This window comes from Melanerpes formicivorus, unplaced genomic scaffold, assembly GCF_026170545.1.
Source record: "Melanerpes formicivorus ecotype bairdi unplaced genomic scaffold, bMelFor1.0.p_v2 SCAF_17, whole genome shotgun sequence".
NCBI lineage: Eukaryota > Metazoa > Chordata > Aves > Piciformes > Picidae > Melanerpes > Melanerpes formicivorus.
This window is the reverse complement of record NW_027142369.1, coordinates 12,385,416-12,402,063: the sequence shown is the minus strand read 5'-3', so window position 1 is coordinate 12,402,063 and position 16,648 is coordinate 12,385,416. Positions and strand designations below refer to the sequence as shown.

The following is a 16,648-nucleotide window of genomic DNA, read 5'->3' as shown; positions in this document are numbered from 1 at the left end:
GCCTACCTTCCCCTTTGGTTTTATGCTTGGAGAGCCTGTCTCACCCTGAGGATTACTGCTGAAATGGGGAGCAGTGAAATGGAAAGCTCAGCAGTGAGGCTTTGCATATGATAAACCAAAGTCACGGCCCAATATTCATTGGAGGAGCAGGCGGGTGGGGGAAGTTAAAAAAAGGAGGAATTAAATTAAAGGAAGGTTTTTATTGAACTATTGTTCTCCAGGAAAAGGCTAATTGGCAAACAAATCTCCTCTTCCAGTGGGAAATAGAGTTCCTCATTCCCTGCTTGCCAGTCTGTTGAGTATTTGTTGACAAAGGCTTTGCATTGTCAGAGGGAGTAGTCAGAATGATCTAGGAAATGAAGCACTGTAATCCATGTCCTTTCTGATGGAGGGGGAAACACTGAGCAGGGAGGTCCCCTTGCAGTGCCTGGGATGGGAGGTGGTCCTGGTACCCAACATCTTGGGGAGTTTCTTATATTATTAGCTGCTCTTCCCGGATGATAATGTGTAACTTGCGATGTGCTGGGATGGGCTTCACAGCTTGGTACTAACAGCCTCCTGGAGGTCTTTTGTACTTCGTGTGACTGTTTTCCTCCCAGTTAGGGACAAAGCTTGTGATGGAAATGGAGCAGGTCTGGATGTTGGTTTGCCTTTGTGCTGGGTGTGGAGCCAGGATGGAGGAGGATGCTAGCTTGGGGGTGCTCAGCCATGCTATATCAGCCCTCTGAGCTGCTCAGGGGTCTTGCATCCCTGTCTTGAGTAGTTTGGGCCTCAAAGGATGCCTTGGTGTCACCCGACCCAGATACCCACAAAGGTTTCCTGAGAAACTGTGTTCAAATGGCAAAGGACAACCTTTGTGAGGGTCTTCTCCTCAAGACTATGGTATTTGTCAGGAGAGCCCCAAATAGATGCTAATCCCTTCCTGTGCATGACCTGGGCTCTGAAAGGGTGCCTTTGAGCCCCACTGCAATGCATTGCCAGCAGCTGCCACCCCAAAACAAGAGTGGGATGAGTGGAGCAGTGGGAGAGATGGACCTCCCCATCACCTTTCCTTTCTGCACTGCCTTTTGAAGCCAAGCTGGGACACAGAGAGGACAGGGGGATGTTCCAGCATCCTTCCTGGAAAGCCCATCTCCTCCACCTTCCTCTGCCTTCCTACAAAGTCTCTTTGGCTTCACCTACCTCCGACAAGTGTTGTGCCTGGGCTTCAAGATGCAAATTGTTCAGTGGATTTAAGGGAGGAATACATGACTTGCAAACTCTTTTTCCTTCTACACCTGTGTGACCGTTTGAGGCTGTGCCTTTAAGAAAAGGACAGTACTGGGGCACATCCCACTTTTTGGTTTGCTTCTGCAAAAGGACCACAACCCTACTGCTGGAAGAAAGGCATATGTGCACTTGTAGAATTGGGTCGTTTAGCGCCCTGGTGAGGATTAAGAAATACATATATTTATATAGGTTTCCAAACTGGGTCTTCTCTGTGATTCCATGCTTGTTATCCTTGTTCCTAAAATAAATGGCATTTGCTGAAGCTGATTCGCTGGAGCTCCTGTAATAAGTGGTCTGTGGTGGTTTAGAGGTTCTGGTGCCGGCACTCAGCTTGTCATTGTTTAAGTTGACCCTTTTGGTGGAGAGCTCATAACCTCCTTTGGTATTACTGTGCTGCTTGCTGTCTAGGTGACTGGGAAACTTCCAGCAGGGTTAGGGTTTTTATCCTCAAAAACTAAAAAAAGTTCTGCTCCAGCGTCATCTTCTCTGTTTGGATTCATCCATGCACTGAGCTGTGCTGGTCTCTGCCACTGCAGCAGGCTAAAGGGCTACACAGGGATCACCAGGGCAGCTCCTGCTGCAGAATATGAATGCTGTAAGCCTTCAGGATCTCCTCCTTGGACCTAAGTTTATCTGCATGCCCTGGGACAGATGTGGTCCTGCCATGCACCGGCAGCCATCCCCTGCTCTGAACTTTTGCCGGCTTGCCAAAGCAAGCAGCGCTGCTCCGAGGATTGATTTCAGTTGGAGAGCATTCAGACAGATCTCCTCTCACTCTGCTGTGCACTATGCTCTTCTCCCCAAAACTGGATCGCAGAGTCAACAGCATGTGTGCTTTCCTGGCAGCGAGTGAGCTTGCACACTGGAGAGGTGACTTCCAAGCCAAGCTGCGATGTTCTTGCAGTGCAGTGGAGGTGATTGCTCTTTTTCCTGGGCGGTATCACTAACGCCTCTAGGTGGGGGAACCCCGTGAAGACGTGTGCGAAAAAATTCCCTCCAAGCTCCTTCATTGCTTGCAGTAGGTATAAGTTGTGTTTAGATAAGAAAAGGAAGACTCTTTCTGGTGTGCTGCAAATATGTGCAAGAGAAATAAACTTGTGCACGTGGAAGTGTTTACTGGCTCTGTGAATACACTGGTTTGCTTTGAGTTTTCTTGTTTTGTTGTTGGGTTTTTTTCCTGATTTTTTTTCTATTGAGCCCTTGAGGTTCATCTGCCCCTGAGCAGCAGCATAAAACATCTTTCTGCAAGAAAGGAGGCCCAGATGTACACTTCAGGTTGTGATGAATGCACAATAAAAGGAAAGAATACAAAGACGAGGCAACACGTTTTAGGGGAGCAGTGGGTTTCTGGCAGATGGGGCTTTCCAGGAGTGAGCTGAGAGCCTGTGATTGCAGCCAGCTCCTGCTAGCATCCATCGGGTACCAGGCAGCCCAGGCAAGATTTGGAGATGCAAAACCCTCTTTGTCGTGTTCATGGAGTATAACAGTATTTCTGGAAAGATGGAAAAGTATCTGGGGTAATTCAGGATTTGGCAACTATATATATAAATCCATGTCCATGAAACCCAAGTCTTGGAGATTTGCTTACGCTGAGTATTATGTCTCTTGTGATTTAGTGATGACTCAGGCACCTCCTGGCAGATGATTTTCCTGTGGCGTCACAGGAAAGGTCCTGTCCCCATCTCTTTTCATGGCTACTGTTCCACGGGTGGATGGGGAAAAGGCAATTCCCAAACAGGTTAAAGCCTTTTAGCTGAGTGTTTTGGTTTTTTCCTCTCTCCTGCAAATATGCAAGGATTCCCACCAAACACATTCCCCTCCTGTGCAGCCTGTGCCTGAATACAGCTTTACACTGGAGAAAGAGGTTTTTGGAAATTGCTGTGGCCAAATAGCTTGTGGCCAAAACATCTTCCTGGTTGCTTTTAATGACCATGCCAGGGATGCTGGCACCATGTTCAACACAAGGTCTGTGCCAGAGGTGCTGGTGATGGGCTCAGACCTTGTAGGCTTCTGTATTGGAGGGAAGGTGGCTCCTGATTACAGGAAAGCAATCCTATTGCTGGACTTGTCATCCACACTGTGGACAGGCTCAGTTTCAAAGTTTTTATTTTAAAAATTAAACAATACTTGGATGCCCTTCACTAAAAGGTGTGGGGGTGGGGGGTGGGTTTGCACAGGCTTTAATGCAAGCATGAAACAGAGCAGTGCTTCTCACTCTTGACAGGGGTGAACCCAAATGCTTCTGCCTGGTCATACAGGCAGAGCATTACTCACGTATTTTTGGAGGGCTCATAACTGAGGCCAAACCAAAGAAGAGTTCATGTTAGTAAGCATACCCAAGGAGGGTTCTGGCTGTCTTGAGTACATAAGGTAAAAACCACAAATAAACATGTTGCGGTGGGAAGCATCGAGCAGACAATCAGTATGATTGGTAATCAGGCTTCAACTTTATTGTTCAAAAACACAGCTTATATAGTATATTCAGCAGCTAAATATGCATATGTGTCATTATTCTATTAGCTATTAGTCCAGGGTTACATCATATTATCCGTCCTACTTGCGGTTAGGCCTACGTGCAACTCCACAACCTCCTTTCTCAGTAGGTCTTTGTTTCGCATATATACTTTGTTTCACATACTACTGTCTTGTAAGTAACTATTTCACATGGTGCTATCTTATGAGAAACTGCAAGCACAGTCACAGGGCTGTGGTGACCTTGCTACATCAGCATACCAGCTAAGCTGTGAGCAGTAAACAGCAAGATGGAGTCTGGCCTATACACTCTGATCAAACAGCTGTTCCACAGAACCATGTCCCTGCAATTCAAGCCATTCCTCAACATAAACGTACTCAGGGAAATAAACCTTTGATACTTCTAAGGGAATGCTTCAAATCTACAACTGTTTTGAAAAATGCCATGAGGCCATCCAGATTTTATTGCTGTGGGGGCACAAACTTAACTTGCAGTGGGAAGAAAATCATCTGGAAGTGTGTGTTTGAAAAAATAATACAGCGTTACTGCTCTTGCACAAAAACACTCTCTCCTTGTGCAACACACTGAAATAAAGCTCCTTGTCGACAAAGAGCTCACTTGGGATCCTGCATCCTTGTTTTGGAAGGGGATGGGAAAGGAGCCAGAAAAACAACACTTTAGTATTCATATTTGAGGATTTAGCTCCTTGCTTCTGGGCAAGTTTGCAGGCGGGTGTGAAGGGGAGCGTGCATGCTCCTTTGCATGTGTTTGTGTCCTGGCTGGGTATTTTTAGGCTGCAGACCGCAATGCTGCAATACCGGTGCTGGCTCTGGACCAGCTCGTTGGGGCATCGGTCACAGACAGGCTTTGGCAGCGCCTTGCTCCACGCAGGCTAATTTAGCTTGCTGAGGAGGCTGTTGAATATGCAAGCGGTAATTGCTGCTCTCTTTTCCTTAAAGCAAAGGCGGAAGCAACACCAGGGTCCAATTTTCTGCTAATGACAGATTTCATTTAGGCACTGCTCAGGGCGATTAAGGCTGGATCCTTCTTTTAGGACTGGGGAAAACAACAAAACCTGTCTCTCTCTGTATGGCTCAGCTGCAGCCTATGGCCTCACTCCTGCATGGGCACCTTTGTTAGTCCTGCTCACGTGCATTGGCTAAGATGCTTCTTCTCTTTGGGCTTCCAGGCTAAGCCCCTCACACACACATTTCCACCCTTGTTTCTGTAAAAGTGAAGTTGTTTGGGAATGATTCAGCTCCATCAGTCTTTCCTTGGGACTCAGAGTTTGGCTAGAACTTCTCTCAATGACCCTTCCCATCTAATCTTCCCTGGCTCTGTACATACAGGGGCAATTAAACTTAATTTATTCTGGCCCGCTCAACAGTAAAGGCCAGAAGGCACTATTAGATCACCATCTCACTTAAATGTATTGATCTAATTAGTGCTCAAAGGTACAAATGAGACGTGGGAGCAGGTCACTTAACATCTGATGCTGTGTGGAACTGGTTCCTTCTGCTCTTCTTAACAGAACCTCCAGGTTGCCAGGGGCTGTCAATTTTTCTCCATGAATAACTGATTTCTGCAGGATTGGCAGGGAGGAGAAGGCCATGTAGCTGGACTTGTTCTGATGGTGCAATCTGTGCTGTCTGCAGCTCTCCACAACCTGCCAGTGAGATGTGTTTTTATTTTGATCCATCATGTCAATGAATATTCATCAGCCTTCTGAAGGTGTAATGCTATTTGCCTGGTAGCTAACATACTCTCTCTCTTTACCATTTTTAGCCTTGGTTGTTAACACACTGCAGCCCACTCACCCTGCTCTGTAGAGTGGTTTGGTTTTATAATTGTGTATAAATGAAAATGAGAAACCTCAAGAGCTTCAGAGCTGGAAGCAGCTCAGAATTACCTTGTCTTGGTTGCTACACGACTGTCTGCTCTAAAGCCCAAAATAAGATCTTGCCTTTTTGTCTGTCACTCAAACTCCTCCTAAAACATTGGCAGGAGCATTTATCTCTGAAGAGCAGGTGGTGTTCTGATAAAAAGCTTTCCATACGTTTTTGCAAGCCTAAGCAAGAGCTTGTCCGTAGCAGCAGGTTTCAAGGACGAGGTTGACGTGTTGGAAAGGGGATGGAAAACATACCATGGAAGAGGAGAATGAGTTAGTTTGCTCCTGACCAGCTGCATGAGCAGTGCGACCATACACATGGAGTGGAAATGTGTTGCGGTGGGAAGCATCGAGCAGACAATCAATATGATTGGTAATCAGGCTTCAACTTTATTGCTCGAAAACACAGCTTATATAGTATATTCAGCAGCTAAATATGCATACGTGTCATTATTAGCTATTAGTCCAGGGTTACATCATGTTACCTGTCCTACTTGCGGTTAGGCCTACGTGCAACTCCACAGCCTCCTTTCTCAGTAGGTCTTTGTTTCGCATATATACTTTGTTTCACATACTACTGTCTTGTAAGTAACTATTTCACATGGTGCTATCTTATGAGAAACTGCAAGCACAGTCACAGGGCTGTGGTGACCTTGCTACATCAGCATACCAGCTAAGCTGTGAGCAGTAAACAGCAAGATGGAGTCTGGCCTATACACTCTGATCAAACAGCTGTTCCACAGAACCATGTCCCTGCAATTCAAGCCATTCCTCAACAGAAATGACCAAGTGGCCAAAATCTGCACTACTGAGGATGTGCTAGTCTGGATTGAGCACCTGTACCAGGCAGGAAACACTGGGCAGCCACCACCATCTCCCTCTGTGCCCTGTCCCTCGTGGCTCTCTAAAATGTAAACCTGCAGTGTTTTCTTACGTTTTGGAGGACACAGAGATCTACGTGCCTTTGCTTTTTTGTTTCCTTTCCTCCTTTAGGAAAGAAACTCCTCAGCAGGTCCCAAACTCCTCCTAAGACCGAAGGGATGCCAGCAGGCTGCTAATGGATTTGCTGCGGTGCTGGCTGCTGGGAAGCACGATGAGAGAGATTTCATGGCAGCTGAAATTCCACCAGTGACTGCATTTTTCTGCATGCAAGATGCTAAATGTGAAATGAGATTTGGGGCTTCTGGGGAAGGGAACCCTCCAGACTTGGCACAGAGCAGCTGCACAGCCTGAGATTATCCCCCATGAAGACCCAATAACCGTTTCCCATCATTCATGGTTCAGCAGATGATTACACCATGTGCTAAAAATATGCAATCGAAGACAATTTCAAGGGTCAGATCCTCCTCCATTAAAGTAATGTGGGTAAAGCCTGAATTTTCTGCAAGATTCTTATTTTGGGAAGGCAGTAATTGCCTTGCAGGCAGTGGGGCATGGTCTGACCCCAGGTCTGTCCGCATCCTACCTCCGGCACTGCCTTTCCCTGGGGTGTGGCAGCTGTTTATTTGGATATATAAATCCATAGTTGGCTCTAGGGAGATGAGACACTCCTCTCAAAATGCTGATCTTTTTTACCAAGTCTCTTCATAGTTTTGTTAATAAATCTGAGTCATCCATATTTCAGCATTAACCTTGGCTGTTTGTCCTGTCTCTTAACATCTCAGCATCTTGTTTTGCAGAGATGAAATATGTGGGTGTGTGGCTTTTTAAGAAGCCTAAACATTTGTCTTAAACTTCTCTACTTAGCTGGTTGATTTTTCTCGTTAGGGAGTTTCTCTGCTGTTCGCATTCCTTGTGGTTGGCCCTCCTCTTGTATTGTTGACTTAGTCCTAATTTTGAAGCGGTATTTGCCTGATGCTTGCCGTTACCATCTGGGCAAGGCACGTGCCAATTGTCCTGAGCTTTGCTCTCAACCTGAGTTTCAGAAAAGAGCAAAACCCAAATGACTGCTGGCATGAGTGATGCCCGACGTAGGCATTGTGTATGAGAGTCAGAGCTGCTGGCACCGTGTGATTTTTATCAGCTGAAACTGTGTCTTGTAAATATTTACTGGAATTTCAAGTAGGGTTTATCTAATTAAAGCCAACTAAAACTTTCCACGAAAAAGAGCTACCCAACCAGCAGCTGCTGGTGGATGTTTAGGGACACATTTAAGAGCTGGGGGGAGATAACAGAATGTTTTCTCAGCTCTGATGCCGTCTGTGGCTTGGGATATCCTGAGCCACATAAGGTCTTCAAGCACTGAGTCACCCGTGCTGAGGACCTGGTGGCTCTGAATACATCCAGCTGTTCCACACTCCTGGCTGGACTGTGACAAGGGCTGGCCTGGCTGCCATGAAATGAGAAGGCTGGTGAGGATCTGCTGGGTTTTGCAGCAGCGGTGGGGGTCCACCTCCCTCTCTCCACAGGGATGGTAAGGCACCCCCTTACCTGTGCTGGCTTCAGCACAAGGCAAATGCATCTTTTTCATTTGCGCAATTGTCAAGGTTGCCAGGACATAAATGTCAAATCTGAGCAGAAATACTTGGCACATAAACCAACTGTCTCTGCTCTTCCCCTCTGTACTGAGCACGTGGGTGGCTTTGGTTCCTCTTCCCCTCGGCAGGACAAGAGTGCATCACTGCAGGGCCCGCGCTTGAGCCTCCTCTCTTCTATTCCCCCAGGATCTAGTGCCCAGGAGGGAGGGACGCAGAGGATTTTGACCATGGCTCCAAGGAAGAGGAGCAGTCGGGGGATCTCCTTCATCTTCTGCTGCTTTCGCAGCAGTGACCATCCTGAGATCACATACCGGCTGCGCAATGACAGCAGCTTCGCCCTGCAGACCATGGAGCCTGCGCTGCCCATGCCACCAGTGGAGGAGCTGGATGCCATGTTCACCGAGCTGGTGGTAAGTAGGATGCTTTTTATTTTCTTTTCCTCCTTCTTTTTTTTTTTTTTTCTTTCCTTCCCTCCTCTCCTCTTTCTAGTCTCCCCAGGCTTAATTTTGAGTTTTCAGGAAAGCTTTTCTGTAAAGAGAGGATCAGGAGCTGCTGTTACAAGTGACTGCACTGAACCTTGAGCTCAAATCTTGCCAGTTTGGGATAGTTTCTTCTGAGAAAACCTTGACTTCTCAGAGGAGGGCTTGGGGGTCAGTTTGACTTCATACATCTCCAGCATGATGCAGGGCTATTCAAACTGGAAAAGAAGTTATCCCTTGTAGCTGGAGGGTGACTTTACTTGCTGGGTATTCTGCTTCTCAGAAATTTTGGGCTAACTTGAGATTTGGGAAGTCAGGATATTGTTTTTCTGTCCTCCAGTATCAAAACTCTGAAAGACAAGAATCAAAAAATAAGGACTGTCAACCAAAAAGAGGCTTTAATTTCTTCTAAGCAAAAACATTTTGGAGGAGTTTGTTGGATCCAAAAAAGCTCCACTTTTATTCAGCAGTGAAATGGGGTTTCTCTGCAATGCTTTGATGAATAGAGGTAGCTGCTAGTTGGTCACAACTCATTGTATAGCATGTCCCAGTAGAAGCCAGGCAGCGTGGTTTTGGTGACCCTGGCCACTTGTTAGAAAGGAGTTCTAGGGTGCTTTATAAGAGCCAATTTTGCCCAAACAGCCTTCTCTGTGGACAGGGTGAGAAAACAGACTGGCACACACAGCACATCATAGAGAGACCAAGACATCCGTGCATCAGGGCTTTTCTTGCAGCAGTCCTGCAAAACGCTGCTTGTCAGATTTGGTTAGTTCAGGTGGAGTAACTGCCTCTGTTTCATGTTTTTCTCCACTGATAACTTGGCCAAATCAGATTTTCCTGGGGAAATTCTTTCCCATGGAAAACTCTCCCAGCCCTGCAACCAAAGGTAGTGTAAAGGCTTGTGCTGCAGCTCAGGGTTGCCAGCCAGGCTGCAGGAGGCATTTATAGAGGCTCACATGCTGGGGCACATCATCCCAGCCCAGGATTTTCAAAGCATCTCCCCTAAACCTAGGAGTACTTTGTTCAGCTCTGGAGTCCTCAGCACAGGAAAGACATGGACCTGTTAGAGTGGGGATGGAAGAGGGCCATAAAAATGAGCAAAGGGCTGAAACACTTGGGCTGTGAGGAAAGGCTAAGAGTCGGAGTTGTTCAGCCTGGACAAGAAAAGGCTCTGGGGAGAGGTTGCATCACTTCAGTACTTAAAAGGGGCCTATAAGAAAGATGGAGACAGGATTTTCAGCAGTACCTGTTGTGACAGGAAAAGGGGTAATGGCTTTAAACTAAAAGAGGGGAGATTTAGACTAGATGCAAGGAAGAGATTTTTTACACTGAGGGTGGTGAAACACTGGCCCAGGTTACCATGAGAGGTGGTAGATGCCCCATCCCTGGAAACATCCAGGCCCAGGTTGGATGTGGCTCTGAGCACCCTGATCTAGTTGCAGATGTCCCTGCTTATTGTACAGGGTTGGAACTAGATGACCTTTAAAGGTCCCTTCCAATTCAAACCATTCTGTGATTCTATGACTGTATGACATTCAGCCAGATACGTGATGCAGAGCTGTGCTGCAGGGACCCACTGTTTGTGCAGTGAGGCAGGAGCCCTGTGGCACTCACAGGGACCAGTTGGGCCTGGGGCATGCCCTGGTGTGGCCCTTCTGCTCTCCATCCCATGCTCCTTGCTGTTTAGATTTTTTAATTATTTTTTTTTCCCCTAGCAAAGGGTGGGAATAAGACTCAGAGGCAGCTGCTGCTACAGGGCATGATGGCAGCAGGAACAGTGCTGGCTCTCTGGAGACCGGGGAGGGTGGCAGTGGGTACCCACTGTGCTCCTCTGCAAGCAGCTGCAACCCCTCTGGCTCCCCAGAAAGAACATCAGGCAGATATTGACCCAAGGCAGAAACTGAGCTCTCACATTTGGGACAAGTGAAGATGCAAATCTGCCCATTCCTCCATTACAACAGCTCCTTCTTGCTCTCAGTAACCTGTTGGTGTCAAGTATTAAATTTCAGCATTAGTTAAATGGTTTGGAAAGTGTCCCACTGCTTCTGTATAAACCCACTGTGTAACATTTGGAAGAGAGACAGAGAAATCATGCAGAGGCACAGGGCTGATTTTCATGCCTGTGAGAGCCCGATGCCATCCGACCCGTCATGCTTGACCATCCAGGACAGGATGCCTTGTGCCTGCGCTGAGACCAGGGCTCCTTCCAAAGTCCTCAGTTGTCTCAGTTGATTGAGTTGAGGAAAGTCAAACAGGCTGGAAGGGGATCTAGAGGCTTCGCCAGCTCAGGCTGGTCCCTGGCCAGTTCTTCTCTCACAGCTTAGTAGTGACTTTTCTGCTCCTTTTTTTCCCATTAGGGACTCAGAGCGGCAGCGATGGAACACTTCAGGCCTGGGGTGGCCGGCATCTTTGGGGATGTTGGAGTGATGTGTTTGACAACTGGGATGGACAATCCTCCCAGAGAAACCAACAATCTAGCAGGGTCCCTGCTCTGTGTATCCCAACCTGCTATGTATATGAAAGGCTAAACCTCTTTCTTTTTGGAGTGACCTCACAAAATACTCTCTATTGTCATGGGTTTTTAAGTGTGCCTGCTCATCTGAGTATAGCATGAGACACTGGTGCTTGTCCCATGCCAGTGTCAGAGAGTGAGGGACTGAGCTGCAGAGGAACGTGGAGCATTTGACTCCAAGTTCAGCTCAAGCTCGATCTGCTCTCCTGGTGTCTGTTTTATGGCCTGCTTTATGTTAGATGGACGCTTTGGATTTTAACTAGATAGTTCAATGGAACAGCTGGGGTTTTATTCTGTGTCCATGCAAGTGTTTCTTAGCAGGAGCAACAGGGAAATGAGGGATGTCGGTTTCTTTGCTTGGGCACCAACAGAAGCAATTAGCCTGTAAGAAAGGCCCAATTTCCATCCTGGGCTGCAGTGATGATGTGCCCTATCCCAGCCAGTGGTATACAGCAAGCAAGGGCTTTCCCCAGCTCAGAGCAGATGCAGATGTTGTGCTGTGGTCAATGACTGATCACTGCTTCCTCCCAGAGGAACCTTTTCTCTTGCCCTTCCTTTCTCCGTGCCTGGACTGAATGGGTTTTCATCAGGGTATTGTTAGGATGTCGCTCAAACAGGCACTGGCCCCATCTGAAAGGCTTTTCTTTGTCTGCTGTCCTGCTGGGGCTCTGGCCAGGCTCAGCCACCCAGGCTGGAGCAGGTGCTGGCAGGGAGGTACAGACAAAAGCAAGATATTTCAGGAAGGTTTCCCAGTTTGCAGCTCCCTTGACTGGGACAAGGCTTGGCAATTTCATGCAGCTCTCCTTGGGCTGACACCGGTGCATCCCACTAGCTCGGGTCACCACTAGCTCAGGTCAGCGATGTTTGCTTCCTGGGTCTTGTGCAGTGCTACGGTACCCTTCAAGCAACATCCATCAGATTTAAGCCATCAGTCCTCTTCTACACATCAGGAGGATCGATGTGTCATGGGGCTGCTCAGCCCCAGCAAAGGGAAATAGCTGGGGCTGCATGAGCTGCCTGCGAACCAATAGAACAAAGCTGTGCCATCTGCCACAGCTTCTTTCAAGAGGCTCCTGCGTATCCAGGCTAACAATACAGCGTTTCTTCAAAGGCTGAAATCTTGCTTGCATGCTCAGAGAAAGCACTTGCAAAGCTCCACATAATGGTGCCATATGGTAGATCTTGCCATAACAATCCTCCTTATTTTCTTCCAGCAACTAGACTTTCCACCAGATGGGTAAATGACTGATGTCCTTTATATCTGCTTAACACTTCTTGTCACTCTGAGGTCTGTAATGAAACGCTTTGTGTGTGGTGCTGTGCATTGGCCCTGTAGGACATGAGCTGGCAAGGGGGTGGAGGCACAGGGCAATTGAATGGTTTGGTCTGGAGAAGGCAGCAGGAGCCCCAGCATGACCCAGAACCTCTTTGCAGGCTCTTTTCCCAGTGTGGCAGGTCACAGCAGCATCTCCATCCCAGCAGTATGTGAGTGATGCTCCAGCAGCTCCTCAGACTGCCTGGATGCTTGGAGAGGCTGCTGGATCCAGCATGGCTTTGCTTTTCCCTGGAATATGAGATGCTGCCTCTCCCTGGTCCCACACCTCATTCCCTGCCTGTTTCTTCACCAGTAGAGTGAAGGGCTCAGAGGAGGTGCTGCTCCAGCTACCCATCAGGGCTCATCCTCCCAAATACCTGGGCTTTGAGGAAGTCCCATTTACTGATACTTATGGGGCTCCTCAGACTTTTCACCTCCAAGTTGTCTTTAGCAATACAGAAGATATTAGAGTAGCCTCTGGGTAGCCCTGTGTCCCACTCATGGGGGGTAGCAGCTTGTGTTTAGCCTGTAAAACCAAAGCATGGTAACCTTTCTGCGTTCCTCTGCCCAGACATCAACAGCTGTGTCTTAAGAGACCTGGGAAGGTGATGCTGGGAGATGAGTGGGTACTGACTGTGTAGTGTCCCCAGCCCACCAGGCTCAGGAGGGCTGCAGGCCTGTGTTCACTGATGTTGCGCCATGTTAGTGACTGCATTCACTGGGATCTGCTGGAGGGGAGATGTGCACACATGGTCTCTGAAGTGCTGGGCTTTCTGCCTTCCCCTCCCGCAACGTGGAAGGCTGCTCTGTCCCTCCCTGCTGCTTTATGAAGTAGTGGAAACTTGGGAGCCTGGGGAACAAAGGAAAGGTCTCTGGCAGCTTTCAAGATTTATTACAGCATTTGTTTTTGTTGTACTTGGGGCAACTAATGCATTTCATCAGAGCTGCTCTTTGGATGCTATCTGTTAGGAGATCCCATTGCAGAAATTAATTGTGTGTTGCCTTTGAAATGCTTCATGGTGGTCGGTCGTCTGTGGCTCATGGTGTGGGGTGCTTGGGTAAGATGCTTCATGCATAACTGTCCTGCAGAGCTGAGTCTTCCCACCCTCTCAGCATGCTGGGACAACTGCTGGTTTATGTGCAGCTCACATGAGGAGCGGAGGACAACCCCAATGTGAGGAGCAGGTGGCGGTGTGATCAGTGTGTGTGTGCACTGGTAGGTGTTAACGTCAGTGCTGCGTTGGTAACTCATTGTTAGCGATATGCAGTTGTATTTAGGAGCGGAAGTAATGTGCTTTCCCCCAGTTTCTAATCCAATAAGCAGAAAGTATGAGGGTTTGGGCCTTGCAAAACAACATGGCTTTTAAGTAACAGCTGAGCTGAGTGAAACAACAAGCTGAGTAAAAGCCAAGCTTTGCATTTCATGCTTGCAGGTCAGCTGTTGTTTTTCATTGTCTGGTCTTTGCAGCATCAAGGACTTCAGGATTTTGAGAACCATTGAAGAGTGGCCAAAGCCATTTTCCTCTATGTCTGCAAAGGAGAGTGTGCAGTTGGTACCCAGAAAAAAAAAATGTTTACAATAGCCCTTGTGTCATGGGCAGAACACCGCTTTCTGCAGAGTCTGTCCAGGGCCAGACACACAGCAGGGGGCTGCTGACCCTATCCCACCACCATCTCCAAAGACCAAGCTTTCCCGAGCTTATGAGTCACTTCTAAAGAAGAAAACCAACTGATCTGACAACATCTGCTTTTAAATTCACTCTGCAAGGAGTCGTGTGGACACTTCAGCAGGCTTCCCAGGTTCTGCTCATTAGATACAAACAGCCTGGATCTGCCACACTCCTGTCACAGTCCACTGCACGTGATGCTTCTTTTTGTCACCTCATGCCACAACATCTTCACAGATAATCTCACAGATAATCTCTTAAATGTGTATTTTGATAACTGAGTATCTGACATGGAAGTTACACACCTACCTGATGAGAAAGTAGGAATTTTCTGCCTACACATGTTCCACCAACCTGAATGAAGTAATTCAGCAAGGAACACTGTGTTTCAGCTGAAGCATTCATACAATTGCAGTATCTGTTACAGCTACAAACTAGTGTGGGGACTTGCCCAAAACTGTGCTGTCCCCGACCTGTAATTTTACAAAGGAGCCATGTTACAGCACAATGTGAACCCCCGCTGAAGGCAGAGAGCGCATAAGAGCCCCCTTTGTTTCCAGAAGTGCAGCTGAAGTGGAAAAATTATATGGTCTACCTGCTAAATGCTTTCCACTTTGCACTTCGTAAAACAGGAGGCCACATCCCTGGGAGATGCCTGGGCAGCTCATTCCTTAACGCTTCAGTGACCTTAATTGGGCCATTTAGGTTTTTGACTTGCATCGGCTCCAAGTATTTCTGGCACAGGTGGCCACAGAGGGTACCAGCCCCACTGGATGTAGCATCTCCTGTAGTAGTGGTCTTCTCCTTCCCGATTACTTAAAGATTGGGTGGTGTTGCTGGAGTTACGGTCAGGATTGAGCATCACATGGGTTGTGCTTCATCACCAACCTTAGCAGGAAGTGTTCCTGCTGAGAATAGCCCGTACTTGCCTCGTATCCATTTGCAGATGCAAATGAAAGCTGCTGTAGTACCTGTTGCTGTCAGACTCTAGGCATTGCCTGGTGTGCAAACACCACCAAGGTTGGCTTTTGGCAGATGAGGCTTTTTGCAGCCTTGCAGGATCTTGCCTGAATGGCCAGTTGTCCTAATGCCCATCACCTCCAGTCTTCAAATCAATACTGTTATCTATGGTCACCAGCTTCCCTTCCCTGACACCACCTAACATCTATGAGCCCATCTGATGTCTGCTTTTAACAGACACCTTACTGGATGTCAAAACTGGGTCAGAAATTGACTCCTCACAGGGTGATTCTCTGGTTTACACCTAATTATGTTTTTAAAAAGTACTTTAGGATGCCAGGTGTGACTAAAGCCAGGGTTGTATAGAAATGAGGACCACTTGTATGGCATGCATGGGTATGCAGGGAGTCTTAGTTCCATCTTACATTGTCCATCAACATCAGGCTGTACCTGGCTTCTGCTTCCCTCTGCTGCATCTTTCAGGTGACACACACAACATGGTAAATGTTTGGAAGCTTTAACATTCAAGCTGATGTGGGGCTTTGCAGTCTCTAGTTCTCATCCAGCCCCTTTGTGAAGCCCTTCCCATTTGGGGAAACCTTGGTGGAGTTTAGCCCCAGACCTACATGAGCAACCCTGTCAGACTGGGGACATCTGAAGCCACACTTGAATTGTTGGTTTGACTTGGACTTCAGTAACTCTGAGAGATCTCAGCAGTGGAGGCAGTAGCTAAAAACTGATTGCAAAGGGAACTGCTTCTTTGAGTCTGTTAGATAGGTGGAAAATCCACATGCTAAATCTGCTTATTTATTTGCTAACTCTGTGATATATTGGTGGGTGCACCTCCAGCCGCAAAGGAGAGTCATGTCCAGCTGTGGTTGACTTGAATTTAATCCATTTTAGCAATCAGAGTAATAAATAATGGGCTGATACATCTTCTGTCTTTGGTTTCAATGTTTATGTACAATTGTGTGGAAAAGGCATGCTGGTCATCCACCTGCAGGGCTTCTCGATCTGAGACTGCTCTTCGGGATAAAATTGTGTAGATCAATAGCTCAGGCAGTAAAAGAGCACTCTGGTAATTAAAATGGGGGAAAGGTTTTCCAGATGATGTTGGTGAAAAGGTCACAGAAGACTAAGCTCAATAAATAAATAAATAAATAAGCACATAGTTATATATTACAAAAGCAACAGAAAAGATTAAGAAACCTAAGTGGATCCTTCTCTTTTAAAATACACTACTACTGGAATATGAACACCTTAAAAACCATTAGCCTATTAAAATAACAAATTATACAATATTAAATTGTTACAATATTAAATAGTTACACATTGCCTCAGTTAGATGTCTGAACTGATGGAAATGTGAACCAGCTGCAGCTAAAGTTTATTGAAGAGCTAAATCGCCTATTGATGGCCATAATCTCCTGTAGAAGAAGAAAGGGAGATGTGTTTTATTTTTGTCTGTCCAGTGCATTCAAGTCAATAACTGAAAGCTGCAGAGCAGGGTGGATTGGGTTTTTTTTTCTCTTCCAATCTGGGACTGAAAATTCCATATGGGAGGAGATTGAATAGTCATAAGCATTTTGAAGTGCTTACAGGCTACTC

The 16,648-nt window shown here is 47.1% G+C and overlaps 1 protein-coding gene across 6 annotated transcripts in view; it reads left to right on the top strand.

The window, feature by feature from the left end:
- Nucleotides 1-16,648, top strand: part of DAAM1 (dishevelled associated activator of morphogenesis 1) — a 96,768-nt gene that overhangs the window by 30,523 nt on the left and 49,597 nt on the right. For 5 of the 6 annotated variants that reach the window (XM_068148974.1, XM_068148970.1, XM_068148973.1 and 2 more), the window contains one exon: nt 8,294-8,517. In XM_068148974.1, coding sequence (XP_068005075.1) covers nt 8,335-8,517 — 183 coding nt within the window. In that variant the 5' untranslated portion in view covers nt 8,294-8,334. Of the gene's footprint in view, nt 1-6,974; nt 6,992-8,293; nt 8,518-16,648 lie in introns of those variants that run through there. The other variant, XM_068148972.1, reaches the window with a different exon arrangement.